Source organism: Gobius niger, assembly GCF_951799975.1.
Source record: "Gobius niger genome assembly, chromosome: 12".
Classification (NCBI taxonomy): Eukaryota; Metazoa; Chordata; class Actinopteri; order Gobiiformes; family Gobiidae; genus Gobius; species Gobius niger.
In genome coordinates this window covers 23,300,034-23,317,233 of record NC_136863.1, presented here as the reverse complement: position 1 = coordinate 23,317,233, position 17,200 = coordinate 23,300,034, and the positions used below count along the sequence as shown (strand labels likewise).

Sequence of the window (17,200 nt, the reverse complement as noted above, 5' to 3'; positions counted from 1 at the left end):
CAAAAAATAAACTAGAAATCAGCTGCATTATTTAGCATACATGTACAAATCTAAATAATATATAGATTTAGATTGCCAGTCTGCCTCCATTAACCTCTTAACCCCCATCTGAACCAAGCACATTTTCTCCAGTTTGGCTTTACCCAACAAATAAGCCACAAAAGACTGACAACACGTGACGAGAACAACGAAAACGCAAGGAAAAAAAAGTGACGAAAACATGACAAAAAAAAAAAAGAGTCAAAAAAGCAACGAAAACATGACAAAAAAACAAGACCGAAAAGCGATAAAAGAGACAAAAACATGACAAAAAGCGCTTGATAAACACGCTTTGACAGAGTTGCTATCAGTTTTGCAGGTCTTAGCTTTCAAATGAGGCGTTACACTGTTGCTCTCCAGTCGAGACGCTTTTACATTTGGGTAAAGCTTTCACCTAAGTGGTGAAATGATTTTTGGTGTCGCCACATCCGCCCCCGGGCCCCCTCCTGTATATGGTGACTACTGGCTGAATGAAACTGTTGAGTCACAAACCACCCAGACACTTCGCAGACATGGTGATGGTGGCGGTTTTGAGTTGGCTGCCTGATTGCGTCTCTTGAAGTCTTGTTTTTTTTATAGGTTCACGCTGGGTCTTGTTTGGCCTCTGGTTTATAGTTGCTTGGATGCCTGACGGTAAGTGCTTATAAAAGTGTTCAGACGTCAGAGAGCTGCTGTTTGCCCAGGGCAGCGTATTGTTAGTCATGTTAAAAGGACATGCCCACTCCACCTGTGCAGCTTATACAGGTCACGAGGGCAAAAGGCACAATTTGAAGAATTTTAGTTTTGAATTATTCCGATAAATTTTAGGCTTCAGAGGAATTACAAATGGCTGACATGTTACATCTTAAAACTACTACTTCAAGGTTTCTCAAGTTTATGTGGTGACCAAAGGTATCTTCTATGCTTAACTAAAGCCTGTTTTGTAATGTTAACATGGCAAAGGTAATTGAAAAAGTACGAAAATATATATTTCAAAAACAGACAGTGACAAGGATGTGCCAGCACAAAGTCTGAACATGTCTGTGTGTTTATGTTGGATAAAGGACAATCAAGATCTAGATCTGTAAAATTACCTTGGCCAATGGAAAGTTTATCATTCTGTTTGACTATAGGTATTTACGGTTAAAAAGAATTATGATTTTGTACATTTTGGGTGTTCAGGGTGTTTGGGTCCTAGAATATTATTCATTTATTTATGTGGCTCAATAAATGGAAATGAGCCCGGAACTGGATTATCCAAAATAGAGGGGTACAAAATGATGACACATGAGGGCCGTATTGTTGCCATTGCGTAAGAATTCAGAAAAATGTCATCAAACTGGCATCCATAACAAGAAAAAAAAAATCATATTACTGAAATCCATCTATAGGTTGCCTTTACAAACTAGATAGAAAATGATGTCTTTTCATGGAGCTTTAATAACATTACTGGAGATTTACTGTTGTTGAACTCTATCATCTCTATATCACGTTTTTTCATACTGTTGACAAGGAAGATAATGGACCTTGTGTTTCATGGGCTTAGGCCTAGTGATTACAGATAGTAACCAGAAACCATAAAACATCAGTATTTCACAGAATAGTCACATTTATATAGTGACTTTCTACCTGCTTTAGGCACTTAAAGTGCTTTACATCAAGGAACCAGTCACTCATTCACACTCTCATTCATGCACCAATGTACGCAGACACTGGAGGCAAGGAGGGTAAAGTGTCTTGCCCAAGAACAACAACGACAGTGTGCACCTGCGGGATTCAAACCGCCAACCCTCTGTTGCCCCGATGGAAAAAAGATACATCTCACATGCACTTTATCACATTCATTAAAGGTACATTATGGAACTTTGTATGCAAATTGGTGGCCTTTCTGACACTCCAAGATCGATTGTTTTTAGTGTTTCTGGGAGGTTTTCTCTGCTGAAGGAACCATCTCCAATGTGGTTATGCCTACGTTCCTTCCATGGAGATGGTTCCAGTCCATCAGGAGAGAAATCCTACCAGAAACCCTAAAAACAATACTATAGAAGCTATTGTGATGGAAAGCAAAGACACCATGCTCACCACCCATGCAGCCACTGGGTCACTAAAAGGTCAAATATGCACTAACAGCAAGTCTTTTTCACATTAAAGTTCCATAATGCGCCTATTTGGATACAAAATGAAGAAAATGAGGCCCGCTCAAACCCACCATTCGGCTCTTTAGGATATTGTGACATCATGTGAATACAGCCTTATTATTTATTCACCGTTCGTTTATTGTTACAACTTAGTATTTGAATAATTCCATTTGATAGAGACAGTGGACTTGGAGAGAGTAATCCATTAACTTTTTTTTGCTTCTTGAGAGATTTTACATAACTTGTTACAAAGCTGCCAACTTCTGTAAACATGTGTATGTTGACTCTCCACATAATTGCTTCCTTATAACGGTGCCTGCCTCTTCTCTCCTCAGGTCCACATGAAGTCCATCCTTAACCCCTATGTGTGTCAACATGTAAATGTTTGTGTCCGTTCTTTACGTAGACGTCACTGGTTCGCAGTCATCTTTTGTCTGGGGTCCACAGGGCTCTCCTTATTTCTGTCCAACGTCTGAGATACAAGAATGCAGCCGACTCCATCACTTCCCAATGGCTCAGTCATGCGTGAGGCCCATTGTCCTGACCGCAGCTGGGAAAACACACTCCAGAGCAGAGCAGAGAGGGCACAGCGCAGAGAGGAGCCTGTCCGTCCTTCTTCAGGTCCTCCACTTTATGCTCAAGTTGTGCTATTGTAGATTGCACAACAGTCGGATATTAAAATAATGCATGCATACATTTCTTCAAATAAACAAATAGACTAAACTACAATCTTTCCATTAGTTACTTCTGACTGTAGATCTAGAGAGGTGGGTCTTTTGGATTGAAGATAAGTATGCATGAAAGTCAATGTTATGTCTGGTGTGAAAAGCATTAAGATGAAAAAGCTGTGAAAGGGCCGTAATAGGTCTCTCAAGGTTTTGTCTCTCGCATGTGACATAATATAAGGAGACTTGACTGGCCCGTTCCTCAAACTGTGATTTTTAAAGCCGTACTGTGTAACATTTTGGACACGGATAATGCCCTTTTTGCAGAGGGTAATCAAGGAATTTAATGTCAGAAAAGATTTTGTCTGTTAAAAATGTGTTATGAGTTTAGACCACAACTGACATTTCATTTACTCGCACTCTCTTTCATTGTTTGTTACCAAAATAAGCAGGTATAGGGCCTTTAAGTTGATGCTGCAATTTTAGACTTCATTAGTTTTTATAAGATATAATTTAATTTATGCTTCAGTAATGCATCAATGGTGTTTTATGGCTTGAACAAACATAATTTAGAAAAAAAACCTGTCTATTTTAAACCCAGTTTAGTCCTGATTTAATATTGATCCAGGTCTGGTGGTACTTGAAAGTAGTTGAAATATTTTATAAAGTTTACTTGTGTCATACATTTGAGAACCACTGCAATTGACAATTTACTGTAGCTCAAATTATGTTTTAAGTGCATATGACACATTAGACACATTTTGTTTTTGCTAAAACATAGTGAACACGATTATATTTAAGATTTTGCTATAAATGTTTTCTTTAGTTTGACCATTTTTTTGATATTTATAGTTTCACTTCCTTATTGGACACTGACAGGAAGTGACATAGATAGTGAACACCTTTAAACTGTTGCCGTGCCAACCATGTTAAGGCAATGGGAAATAAGCGAGTCAAACTTTACCTTTATCTATCTACCTATGTCACATCCTTTCCTTTCAGTAGCTTCATTGGCAGGAAGTGACATCTGTTCTTTACTGTTTACTTACAACAGATGTTTTTTTTTATCTAAATAAGTCATATTTCCAAAAGCATTAAAACCCGTCACTTCAAGCCCTACTCGGTTGTTAAACTCTGCTCCAAAGTAAAGGTACTCATCATCCTTCAATAAAACGTGTTACAACTGCTTTTGAAATGAGAGTCCAGAGACGGGAAACTTCACTGACGTGCTTTATTGCAAGTCACTCAGAAATGGTAAAACCAAACATTACTCTATAATAATATTGTACAGCGATACATCTTATCATTGCAGTCACTATTGATACAATCTTTACTGCTTTGGCAGAAAAACAGGCTTGCAGCCATTTAAATTCTCCAACACTGAATATATATGGACTCTAGACGACACAATACAAGCGTTTACCCATAACCTCTTGGTATGTAACAGACGGAATAACAAATAAAAACATTTCTTATAGTGAGTAAATTGACTAAAATCATAAACATATTCACAATAAATGAGATAGTGTGAGGCAAGTTTTGATCCCAAGCAAGTGATATCTATGTCTAAAAGTGTAAATAGCTTGAAAAGAAGAGACTTATTTCAATATGTTACAAAAAAAAAAAGAGTAAACAAATACATCCAAACGGTCACTAAATGCTTAAAAAAAAGACACGTTTTTGCAGTCGTTCTAAAAGTTATGGCGATAAAGCATCTAGAGGTAAAAAACACACAACCTACAAAATATCATTATTGTAGCCAGGGAATACTTTGGAAATGTATCAAGCCTGAAAATGCATTTTGTTATTGAGAGACCGGCACAAACTTATCTCTAGTCAAATTGGAGGATTTTTCTGTCCACACAGTAATGCATCATAAGGAACAATTTTGTCCTGTTTTATGTTTGTTTAGAAATAGTCACAACTTAAATCTAGCACAGCAGTAAAGACAGCCATTGTGATTAACGCATTGACGCCAGTCCCAAGCTCCGATAAAGGTCAGGAAGGACATTCTTTCATGAGACCTAAGACTCTATGCAAATGGTTCCATACCTATGCTTGTGCGGACATACAGTATTCATCAGACCCCTTGATTTATTTCCATCTTAATTAGCTGTAGTCTGATACGGAAAAGATCAAATTTCTTTCTTTTTTCCCTCTCATTTAAAGATTTACACTCAGCCTGTATATACACCAGAAAAGACATTTGTGTTATTTTAGTATCAGACGGCTGCATAACAAAAAAGAAACCATTCAAAGAGGTGCAAGTGGTTCCACATATACAGTATGTTTGGACATGTCCTTAATGAAGAGAATTGACTTTTTGAAATGGAATCATACATGGCATAGTTTAAGTGAAAGCTTTGACTTCTTTTTGCAAGGAAGATGAAACGCGCGAGCATCCCTCAGAAAACCAAACTGACCAGGGAAATAAATCAATTCAGTGCATCTACCATGTCTAAAGATACAAATGACCGTAAGCTGTCGAGAATGGACTTAACAGGCAAAACATACAGAAAGTCGTCTGTGCACTTATTACTTAAACTGCCATGTACAACCCACTTCAATAAAACCCAAACGTCACCCGCAACTTCCACATGAAACTCTGTATTAGCTCTGTTTGTGGTCTACATTCATTGTCAGTGGAGATGAAGTGCCCCTTGTTGTGAAGACACCTTATATTAATAGATTCAAAACATGACTTTCGGGTTTGGGGTCAGACAGCTGTTTCCTGGTCCTCTCTCTGGATCATCTGATAATGTTGGCGGTTTTCCAAGTATTCAGCCAAGTCGTGGTCCGCCGCTTTCTCTGCTCGCTGTTTAGGAGTCTCCCCCTGGAACAGACAGGCAAGCAACCGCAATTACATTCATGTTAAAACAATAAAGGATTGGCATGAAACAAAGTCAGGGATGTGTCAGCAGCAGGTTAGCCAACAATTAAAGAAATAAGCAAAGTTAGTTAGCATAAATGTTTGGTCCTCAGCTTTTCTCGTTTCTCTAAAGCCCCTTTTCTTTACTATACTTGATCTGATCATTTCACCGCTTGATACAAAGAATCTTCAATTATAAGCAGTCATCATCATGTGACACGGGCATGCTAAGAAGCTTGTAAAAGCACAATGCAAAGTCATGCAATTTTAGGATTTTTATTTTACATATCTGATTGCTCTTGTATATTTAAGTAATACCCAAACAAGACCTGTTATATTACTAGTTTATTACATAATTCGTGTGACACATAACCTGTTCTACAATATTTCATATTTTGATGTTTTATAGACTCCAATATAAAGTCAGCAAAACTGCAGGAAGATGCAACTGACCATCTCTGTCGCTGTGTGAATGTTCTTTACATCCAAAGAAAATTGAACAGTGAATTTTCAACTTAAAATGTATTCTTACGATACTGCAAATATAAATTAAAAGACGACTCACAGTGCACTGCCGGGCCTCGCACCCCGCCCCATCCGGATGTGCCATGTGAACAGTGCATAATACTGCCGTCATTTGAAGTGTAGACATTTGTCTGTGGTATTTCATCCAAAAAAAGCCGACCTAGTCAATAATGTTTTACTTTTAACCACCGCTTTACGTCCAAAACCCCTCTCCTAAACCGGGCAGAAAAATACAACAGACTGGTCTTAAAGCTGTAGTACCTGATTTTTGTTGTTGTACAGTAAATTGTTTTTACCCCCACAGAGTTTGTTGTAAACACACAGACCTAGTTACATTGTCTTCACCTCATTTTTTATTGAGCGATGGAAGATAGAAGCACAAACTAAATTAGTGCAATTTATTTTGGAGGTGGTCCCACTTTCTTCACTTTGCCACCGCTCAAAGCTGTACATGGGCTTGAGACATGCATAAAAACTATTTGTTTGAATAATTCGAACATGCAAGAGGGATTGTGAGAGAAACACATTTAGGCCAAATTAAAAAATGTGCAGGAAAAATCAGGTATCACAGCTTTAACTGATGGCCATAGAGGCAGAAAAAGTTTCAACTGCAGCACTTGCCTCCTCTGACCGCACATCACTGAACAAATTCAACATTCAAAACATACGATTATTATGTCCATGCTTTTCTCCCATCCCCAAACAGAAAACTGCATAGCTCAAGCTGCTTAGCAATATATGTAGATGTTCTATTTGGTACTTTGTCCAAAAAGTGCATTGCCTGTAGAGTTTATATTGGCCCCTGACCTCCATCTGAAATTATGACGTCAAACTCTAGAACATTGTGAAGTTGCCCTATTAAAGCTATGCAAACTGCTATTACAATTATTATGTGTTAAACTCACTTTCTCACTATTATTCTGTTCCATACAATTTGAACAAATACATTTAAGCAAGTAAAACCTCTGAAACATATCTATGTTTACACTGAGTACTGATGTATTGAGTTTGCCCCACTCAAACTTTTGAGTGTCACATGAAGTCCTTTCTTTTGGTCGAGGGGGAGAGAGAGAAAGTGAGATTATGGGCTGCTTCCTGTTAGCGCTGACATCTCCATGGAGACGCAGCGCTGGGGCCTTTGTCATCGCGAGTCCAAGTCCCGGATTGTGGCCAGATCCTGCAGAGTTCGAACCTCTCAATGACACACAACATTAATCACTTTATACAAGTGGGTCACATGCTCTTGAGAGCCCGCACTCGCTGGTGGCACCATGAGAAACAACCGGGGAACGTGCATCCGAAATATAACAAAATCAGGCCAAACTATGTTTAAAAGAAGCAGCGATTTAGGGCTGCAAGACGTCTATCGACACACAAAACATGGGTCTACATGGCCATACCAAGACATGAAAGGAGGAGGGAAGGCGAGAGTTCAGCTTCATGCGTCATGTCTGTGTGCATCACCTGTAAGTCAGTCTTCATGAGAGAAGCTCCAGCCTCCACCAGGAAGTGACAGATCGTCCGCTGGCACGAACTGGCCGCTTTGTGCAGCGCCGTCTCTCCGCTGCAAAACATACACACACAACATGCAATATCATAGTAATATAATATCCAACCGCATCAACACTGAGAAAATACTCACGTTGGTTTCTCTGTGACGTCGAGGTGAACAGTGGGCACTGAAAGGAGACAGCAAACAGCACGTTACCCTCTAAAACTCATCCATTTGACCAGAATCATCATCAGAACTAAGTAAGCTAAAGCAGAACTAAGTAACTCATGCCCCTATAGGCCATAAGCGCCACTGCAGGTGTCTTGGCATGTTGCGTTTCTTTTGCTCATTAATTGTCTGTGAGAGTAAATACTACGCTGACAGAAAAGACAAAGAGGGAGAAGGATATTGTACATTGTGCCACAACTCAATTATACAATGGAGATCATTTTTTTCACTCAAACTTGGTTGTAAATACCGTTTAAGTGGCGCTAGCCCGCAGTTAGCTTTGCCCGTTCGCCTGTTAGCTTCTTCTTCGTGATTCTATTGATGTGTACTGGCGGCTCCGACCCGGTGCAGGGAAGTTGCAAGGGTGGTTTTCTGGCCAGAAGCACCAGGGGGAAATGAAAGACCCCCCAATCATCCCATTAACACTTGTATTACCCCCAGAGGGACTACAGAAAGGATTTATTACGGTAAACAAGTTACTTAGTTCTTCTTTAACTTAAACTATGTCGAGCATATACAAGTTTACATATAGTTCACTATAAAGTAATAACAGTCATAAAATGTTAATTTCCCCACAACATTTTAAAAGTTAATTTTTGTTTCATTTCAAAAATATTTACTTTTTGTTTTTCTTGATCTTGAAGCTTGCTCTTTAAACTCTTAACCTCCACAATTTCTCCAGTTCGGCATTACCCAAATCTAAAAGCTTCTTGACCTGAGAGCTTACAGCCTATTGGACAGGGTAACGCCAGACCAAAGCTCTTTCCTCGTTTTTTGTTGCTACTTTTTCTTTGTATTTGCTACTTTTTCATTGCGTTTTGGTCACACTGACGTTACACTAAAAAAGAAATGAGAACATGACCAAAACACAACAAAAAATACTAAAACTTGACCACAAAAAGGACAATCTTCCATGAGTTATTGTAGGTTTTAGCTTTCAAATCAGGCGTTCATAGGCTATAAACTCTCAGGTCAAGATGCTTTAAGATTTGGGTAATGCCGAACTGGAGAAAATGTGCTTGGTTGAGCCAAGTAACTCAGGGGGCAAAAAAAGATGGAGAACCCTGGTTAAGACGCGTTTTAGGTGCCGTGTCTCAAAACATATTCCCTTTAAACCATTCGCACTAGAAATGATGACGGACATTTCTTTGCCTCGTAGCTGTGAACAGGTTCCCGTCAGTGGAAAGTTCAGCCTCATCCATCAAACTGAGAGTGATTTATTGAAGGGGACGGGACTCAATGCACAGACGGAGTTCACCTGCTGCTGGGAAAACATGCTCGCGGCAAATTCAGTTTACAATTAACTCGAGACCGAGGCAAACAAATCCAAATGGCTTTAATCCACTTAACCCCATTCATGTGTTGCTGGTACTGTGTGTGTTTTCAGTTCTGACACAGGGACCAAGCGCCACCTTAATAATGTTTCCAAAACAGTACCTTAAACTGTTCAACATGAGTGAGTATTTTACAAGAGCTACAGATGTTACTAAACTACGTCTAATCTAGCATTAATTAAAGAAGTGTTCAAGACTTTCATTTTCAAGCTTCAAGCTATTTTGAACACAGACCATTTGCAATTAGCTCAAGATAGAAAACAAAGGCCAGAGAGTTCATCACCAATAAAATTAAAACTGAGAGAGTAAAACCAGTTTTGTACAACATACAGCAGATGTTTTAACTCAAGCATAAGAATGATTAATGTCAGATAGTATTAAAGTCAATCACAATGTTTCAAATGTGTCAGAAATAGCGGTCAACCGAAATATTGGCCAGCCAATAAATCAGGGCTGATATTTGGGTATTTTTGGGCTATTGGCCAATAAAATGAAGGTCAACCTCTTAACCCCCACCTTAACCGGGTGCATTTTCTCATTATCCAAATCTAAAGGTTTCTTGACTGGAGCTCACAGCCTACAGGCCAGTGTAATGCCTCATTTGAAAGCTAAGGCCTACAAAACGAATCGCTAAATTCGCGCTATTGCCGAATTGTCTTCATTTTTTTCATTGCTTTTTTGCGTTTTTGTTGCTTTTTTTCTATCACTTTTTGTCCCCTATTTTGGAAGCTTTTTTTTGCTGCGTTGTTGTAGCTGTTTTGTTGTGTTTTTAAAGATTTTTCATCGCTTCCATCATCCTCATTTACATTTTGTTTTTGTCGATATTTTGATCATTTTTTTCAAGAAGCTGTCAGATTTGGGTAATGCCGAACTGGTGAAAACGTGCTCGGTTGAGGGGTTAAAAGGCCGATGTCTCCAGAACCGAAAGTGATACAGGCCTTCTGTTTTTTGCATTGGAAACAACTCAGTGAGAGCTTTAAATTGAGTCCTCAACTACCTACAGACATCGGGAAAACTGAGAAACATTATAATGAAAATTGGTCACAAGTTTGTACTCCACGGAGATTCTGATTGTAATTTTATATGTTTTATGTTGCAGACTTTTGCTCATAATTTCAGAACCAAAAGAGAGAGAGACTTTCCGTTTTTCAGTTTTGGAATCTGCCGATTTTTGTCATTAAAACGAGCTCCCTCTGAAGTACCTACTAAACTGAATAAAACAGCCCTATGCTTCTAATAAAGCGCCCCCTACTGTCATAGTTCAACACGGACACATTGTACAGTTTAGAACACTTACGCAGGATTAAAGACAAGACATCGGCTAAAAAAAATTAAATATATGCATCGGCCTTAGAAAAAAACATATTGGTCGACCAATGTCTTGTAGGTTCTGCAGTGAAAACTTTCTAAACATACGAAAGAATAGAGAACATAGATGAGCTATGACTCTTAAATAACTACTAAAGAGTTAAAGGTAAAGCACCTCCAGCCCGACATTCCTCACTTGTGTAATGGGCACATTTTCTCACCATTGTCAATGAGGTACTTCATAACGTCTTTGTTGCCGACATCCACCGCGTGATGGAGCAGCGTGCAGCCGGCCTTGTCCTGAAGTAGCAGGTCTGCCCCCTGCTGGTGCAACGCCATCAACTGCAAGAAGAGCAGCAGTGAGTTCAGCATCAAACCCTTTCAGTAAATCATGTGCGACTTACTCTGTTCAAGTTTTCAGCCTGCACGCACTCGATTAGCTCTGCATCTACAACAGAAAAGAAACATTGTTAGACTGTGCGAGGCAGTTTAAGATGTTTTTAACTCAGCATTGCCACTCAAACGCCACTCAATGCACAACGTTATGAAAGTTGTTGTTTTTTACTCTTTAGCTTAATAAACGTTACCTTTTTCATTATTGCGTGATGATGGACTTGACGACCTGTAAAACCAAACGGGACAAACAAGTGCATTATTATCAATAACCCTTCATTATACTGAAATCAGGTAGAAGGACACAAAGCACAGCCAGCCCCGAGCCACAGGAAGTCAGCAGGGTCACAAACAGGAAGTGGAGGCTCACACACAGGAAGTACTGGACTCCTACCTAATCATGGGCCTGAAATCGGCGAGGGTTGTATTGGAACGGTGCACATTGAGAATCTTTGCCCCTCTCCTTTAAATTCACAAACAAGACATGAAACAATGAGGACAACATGCAGAGCTACAGCACCAGCAGCAAATCATAATATTCAGCAAAATGTCTAAGCCCTTCTAAAGGCAATACTGTCCAAAAAGAGCCCGGGTAGAAGCTAATGTTATATTGTGAGGTTAGTGTAAGAAGCACTGGGGAGAAGCGCTCACTGTGGCTAATGCTAAAAGGCAGCCAAATAGATCAATGCACACGGGGAGTAATAACTTTCCATTACCATTCAAATTGCAATTTCGATTTGATTGCCATATAACCATTTACCATTAAAAACTGTAGAAGCTTCAAATTATTCCCCATACGGTTTAATATTTACATGACAGGGATATGTTGAGCTTTCATGCACGTTTACATAAAATCCGATACAATACATCCACTCAGCACTTCACATTTTTATTCTTTGCTCTTCGAGATCGCCAACACAGCTCTTAAAAGTAGACTACGAGGCCAAACTCGAATTGCTGAGGGCTCTCTAGACATTCCCTGAGTTTTGCCACAAAACTCGACACAGCTGTAATGTGAACGGCGGAGAATGGGTTGAAAGAATGGATTGTGCGTCTGTAATCTATTATTAACAGAAGGTTAAAACATGGAAAAGTGGAAACTAGGAATGAGTCATGAAACAGTGGAAACATCAAACTTTAGCTTTTCTAAAATATACATTATTCCTTTAAAAGTCTGAACACATCTCATCTAGAAGGTCCCGGGTTCGATCCCTGGCCAGAGGGGGCCTTTCTGTGTGAAGTTTACATGTGATTATCATTACCTCACACTTTTCCAATAGTTTTAATCCTTGCAGTTTTATCATAGATCAAACAGCCAATGGTGTATGTCGCTCTCCTGCCCCACGATGGCAAAACGCTAGTTACTACATCTACGTCTTTTGCTACTATTATCTAATTTAAGTAATGTCTCTGATTTATCTCCACAACAGCCAGCGTGAGCTACTCCTCACTCATATCGATCACTGGGAACATATATCCTTACTTGCAAACTTTTACAGGGTCCAAAGTAAAAAAATAAATAAATAAAGCGGTAACCTGCAGAGTTGTGTCTTTGCGTTTTGAGACAAGGCGTCCGTCACTGAGCTGTCACTGGAAATCCTCTTCCGCTGAAAGTCTCGCAGTCTAAAAAAAAAAAAAAAAGACATAGTGATCACCCACACAGCATTACAATAGTATTAAGACTAGTCAGGGATAATTCTGTATTGTTCACGGCCTGTCAGATTTATTTTCCTTTTTAGTTGCACAAAAGTGGTGAAGAGTGACATGAGACATTCAGCAAACTGTCGCGATCAGGACTTAAACCCATGGCGCTGAGGAAGGCATTGTGTATATTGTTGATGTACAAAACTAGAAACTAGAAAATAATCTAAAAAGTCGACACATTTTTTGCAGTCCAGAGCATTTCCTAAAACTGCAGCTTTTGTGGGAGTTGTCCCTTCTTACATCTACTTTGAATCTATTTTCTTTGGCCCAGGACGATAAAGAATGAATGCGCCCCCCCTCCCCCCCCACTGCCCCATAATATTACAATAATAAAGAGGTTGTTGTAATATCATTGTCACTGTAACGTTGTGCTGCATAACCATCATTCCTGGTATTTTTCGCTCTCTTACTGCGGCGGTGACAGTAGTAGTTAGTAGTAGTAGGTGAGTATCGATTGTCTCTTTCGAAAACAATAGCCGCAGAGATTGGCCCGGCCGGTGTTCGCGCGCGTCGCCATGGAAACAGCACTTCACAAACCGGCAGGAGTTCGTTTTGTTGGAGAGGGTTTCAGATAACGAGCAGCTGCTGCCCGGTCGCACCGGCTCATTTCATTCACACATCCCTGTCAGTGCGATGGAGGCTGGCGGTGCGCACTGCGGCCACTAGGGGGCGGTCGTGTCACACGGAAAAGCGACTATAATTTGGGGAAGTAATATACAATTTCATGTCACTGTCAGAGCTGTGGTATAACAGGGTTCTTGAACAAATGTTTTGCTACTTTACAACCAATGGTACAAAAACTATTCCTCATACAGTGCCATGCGTCTCGGTCATAAACTGTGCATTACAATGTGGCGGGTAAACCGTGTAAGCGTCTCACCTGTTGGCGTTGGTGGGAGTGGACGGAGAGGTGAGGGAGGAGCTGAAGCTGAACTGCTCGTCCGAGTCCACCAGGTCCGGCATCGCGGGGGACGTCCCGACTGTTTCCGTCAAAACCATCTCCGGGTCCAAAATGTACAGCTCCTCCTGGGAGATCTCCGTCACGTAGTTCAAATGCTCCTGAAAGACCCAGGACCAGAGTTTTAAGCACACAGATCATTGAATAAGGAGTAATGTGGCTTTGTTGCTTATATAGTACAGTATAGTTGGTCATGTCGAGAGGCAGTGCTTAGTTCTACGCTCAAACACTGACACTTTGCCCCAATCCCTACACTACCCTCCTATAGGTCTCGTAATGCATTAATCAGGACGCTGAATTCAGATTTTGCCCCTAAATTTTCCTATTCTGCCATTGCTGCCTCACTTTGATAGCTAATGCAGAGATTAATATGGGGACAAAGGGCAATCTTGTTTCAAACCTCCATGTTCTACACCCGAGTTATATTGATTATTATAATGTTTCTGTTTTTTATACAATGCTTTGATCCAATTGATCAAATAGTCCAGTTAAAAAAGACAATTATATAAATGCATTGATAAATCCCATCTTAATATAGAGACTGCAGTTACACGTAAGACCTGAGGTGGCAGTAGTGAGCATAAAATGACCAACTTGCATCTAGTCTCTTTAAGTTGGCAACAAAACATTATTTTAACATATAGGCTTTGACAAATGAGTGTAACATTGTACCTGAGCTCGGTCAATCCTGTAGAATCGATCAGCAGTTGTACCTAATAAAGAAACAAAGGTAAAAAGTTATATATATTAATATTCTTCAGCATCCTACAGTTCAGTAGGTTCATTAGTTAGTACTTACAGTCGAGGAAGCACCACTTCATGGACAGCTTCTGAGATGAAAAACACTCTCCTCTCATCAGATCACCATCCTAATGAGAGGAGGACTTGTAAGTTATACAAATATTTCCCCCAAGTTCCTTCTTTTGTTTAGAAGGAATTTTTGGCCTGTTGGCCTTAATCGACAGGAAATCACAGGGTCAAAAGTCAGAGGGAGAGACGTTCAGGAAAAGTCTAGCATGTGTTTTTTTCAGCACAAACTCTACCTGGTCCGTGTCGTCCTGCATCCTCTCTATGTGCCGCCGGCAGGTTTCCAGATCACAGTCACCGGGGACAGTGATAAGCCCGAGAGGAGTCGCTACAGACACAGACATGGAGAATGGTGGAATAGTTTCAGATTTCAATGTTTACTAGTTAAAGTCATTAGTTGTTGAGTTGTTACTAACAGGCCTCTTTGAGTTGGTCCTTGTCGTAGTGCAGAGCCTCGTACGCCGTCATGCTGATCCTGTTCACACGGATCTGCAGCTTCTCCGGCACCGGCTGCTGACTTTACAACAAAACATTGACACCAGCTTAAAGAAAAGATTTACAATACTTTATAAAATACTATATGAGGACCAAAACAAACTAAAATTCTGTTAAACAAGGAACACCATGACTGACTATAACTGAAACCAAAATTTCCCCGTGCAGTCTTGTGTCTTGTGTCTCTCACTCGTTGAGGTGGGGCATGGAGATCCTCCTCTTGGCCTTCTGCACCATATTGGCCTGGGACCTCAGACTGATGTGGATCACGGAGGGGGCCAGTTTGCAGGGCTCTCCATCCACCTGCATCGGGATCGACTTGAATGTGCTCAGCGTCACCTCTCGGCACTGGGACAGCCGCTCGCCGTGGCCGCCCACCTGCAGCGTCGCCTGGGAAACCGTGACAAAAACATAGATTTTTTTTAAACTTGGCTCAAACGTATATAAAAGTAAAGACACGAGACAGACCAGTGACGTCATGGTGAAGCCGATGACTTCGATGCAGCCGTCGTCGTGCCGCTGAGGCTCGAAGTCGTGGTGTTCACTCGGGTTTCCCCACGGGACCGTCCCGGCACAGTATCTGCACCAAAGGATACAAGAATGAACATACAGCAATGAAAATGATCTATATCATTGATGGTAAAATATCTACAGAGATTATATGCAATACATTTGAAGCTATTCGCCCTCAACTTTAGAAATCCATACCTGGGGATGTTGAGGAACAGGAGGCACTGCAGCTTTAACTCCTGGACTTTGGCAGTGAGGTCTGTCCCATCACACTGACGACAGAGAAAAAACACTTTGTTCAAAAAAAGTCCAATTAAAAATATATCATGCATTATTCTGTCTTTTTCATTATTTATTTAAACATGTTAGCATTGGCTTTTCCCATTCTAAAACATAAAATAATGATTATATATGTAACTAGGAGCTAATTCAGCCTTGTTTTCAGAGCAGACAATGTGCAAGATTTCTCAAAATGCATGAGAATGGAACAAAACAACTCCAGGCATGTTTTTTATGAGGAGATAACGTCAATAAAACAGAGTTTAATAGCATATTATGGTCTCTTTTTGAACGTGCATAGTATAGCAACATTTTATCAAGTCTAAGCAAGAAGATGGTTATGGACATTTTTGGTTATGTTAGAAATGTATATTGTGAACATTACAGTACTCACCACGACTTTGATGTGCTTGGCAAGGTCTTTCGAACTCCCGCTCAGGAAATCGGAGAAGGCCGTCTGAAGCACAAACAGAGGTGTGCCGTGGATTAGATTAAATTACAAGTCTCCCTTTTATTCAGATCTGAACAACAGGACTCACTTACCCCTGCATAGAATATTTTATTCCTGAAACGACTGTTGAACTTCTCCGGATTCGCCTCTGAAATAAAAGAAATCGTCGGAAACATGAGGTTCAAATAGCCAACTTGCTACAAGGTTTCACTTTTTACATGAGCACTCGATTAGCATCCTTAAAACCCCCGATGGCTCATGTCTTTGCCTTGCTGTTCAAAACTGGGGGGGTGTTTACTTCGTCTTACTTAGCCCCCAGTAAAAACATCAATTTATTAGAATGTTGAGAAAGTTGTGAAAACAATGTGTTCACCTCTCGATTCATGGAAGCCCAGAGTGACATGAGCGTCGAAGCCCAAACTGAAGTAGTTATTGAAGACGTCAATGGGAAGCTAAAGAAACAAACAATAAAACCTTCTATTTGATATGTTTAATTATACAAAAATAAGTGCAGTGAGTGATATGAAAAAAGATGAAATGACTGAATTATGAAGCTATGATAAGGATGACGAATCACAAAACCCGATTAAACAATGCTAAATAATATTTTCGATAACGTTACCCACCTTGACGGTCTGCTGTTCATCTCTGTCCTCGGGTCGCGCGTCTGGGTTTGGCGCCACCTGCAGGTCCCATCGGTCGAGCAGCACGATGTTCCCATCCTCCACATGAGACAGGATCTTAGTGATGGGCTCATCGGTGTAACCCTGACATGGAATACAGGTATTTCATTGTCAAAAAGCAAAAAGCATCTGGTGGGCTTTGATCAAACATTTGCCTCTCCAGCTGGAGGTGTGCGATAACATGTTAAATCATAATCCCCGAATTCAGTGCACAGCGGGAGGCCTTTCAAACAGAACCAGGGACCTGCATAAACCTGCACGAACATTGAACACTGCATTTCTACACACAGCCTTTTGTGCATACAAGATTTATTCAGACTTTTGACTCATTGCTCAAATCAAA

At 40.3% G+C, this 17,200-nt stretch overlaps 1 protein-coding gene across 3 annotated transcripts in view; it reads right to left on the bottom strand.

Annotated features, from left to right (window-relative positions):
- Positions 1-5,259: 5,259 nt before the first annotated feature.
- Positions 5,260-17,200, bottom strand: part of LOC306971409 (diacylglycerol kinase zeta-like) — a 40,634-nt gene continuing 28,693 nt past the window's right edge. The window contains exons 14-33 of one of the 3 annotated variants that reach the window (XM_079567675.1): positions 16,801-16,941; positions 16,548-16,626; positions 16,267-16,322; positions 16,118-16,180; positions 15,643-15,716; positions 15,403-15,514; positions 15,125-15,324; positions 14,856-14,956; positions 14,676-14,767; positions 14,432-14,501; positions 14,305-14,345; positions 13,555-13,733; positions 12,507-12,593; positions 11,365-11,433; positions 11,160-11,199; positions 10,982-11,017; positions 10,799-10,919; positions 7,858-7,894; positions 7,680-7,779; positions 5,260-5,654 (exon numbers count right to left, since the gene is read on the bottom strand). In XM_079567675.1, coding sequence (XP_079423801.1) covers positions 5,538-5,654; positions 7,680-7,779; positions 7,858-7,894; positions 10,799-10,919; positions 10,982-11,017; positions 11,160-11,199; positions 11,365-11,433; positions 12,507-12,593; positions 13,555-13,733; positions 14,305-14,345; positions 14,432-14,501; positions 14,676-14,767; positions 14,856-14,956; positions 15,125-15,324; positions 15,403-15,514; positions 15,643-15,716; positions 16,118-16,180; positions 16,267-16,322; positions 16,548-16,626; positions 16,801-16,941 — 1,815 coding nt within the window. In that variant the 3' untranslated portion in view covers positions 5,260-5,537. The remainder of the gene's footprint in view (positions 5,655-7,679; positions 7,780-7,857; positions 7,895-10,798; positions 10,920-10,981; positions 11,018-11,159; positions 11,200-11,364; positions 11,434-12,506; positions 12,594-13,554; positions 13,734-14,304; positions 14,346-14,431; positions 14,502-14,675; positions 14,768-14,855; positions 14,957-15,124; positions 15,325-15,402; positions 15,515-15,642; positions 15,717-16,117; positions 16,181-16,266; positions 16,323-16,547; positions 16,627-16,800; positions 16,942-17,200) is intronic. The other 2 variants (XM_079567677.1, XM_079567676.1) reach the window with 2 other exon arrangements.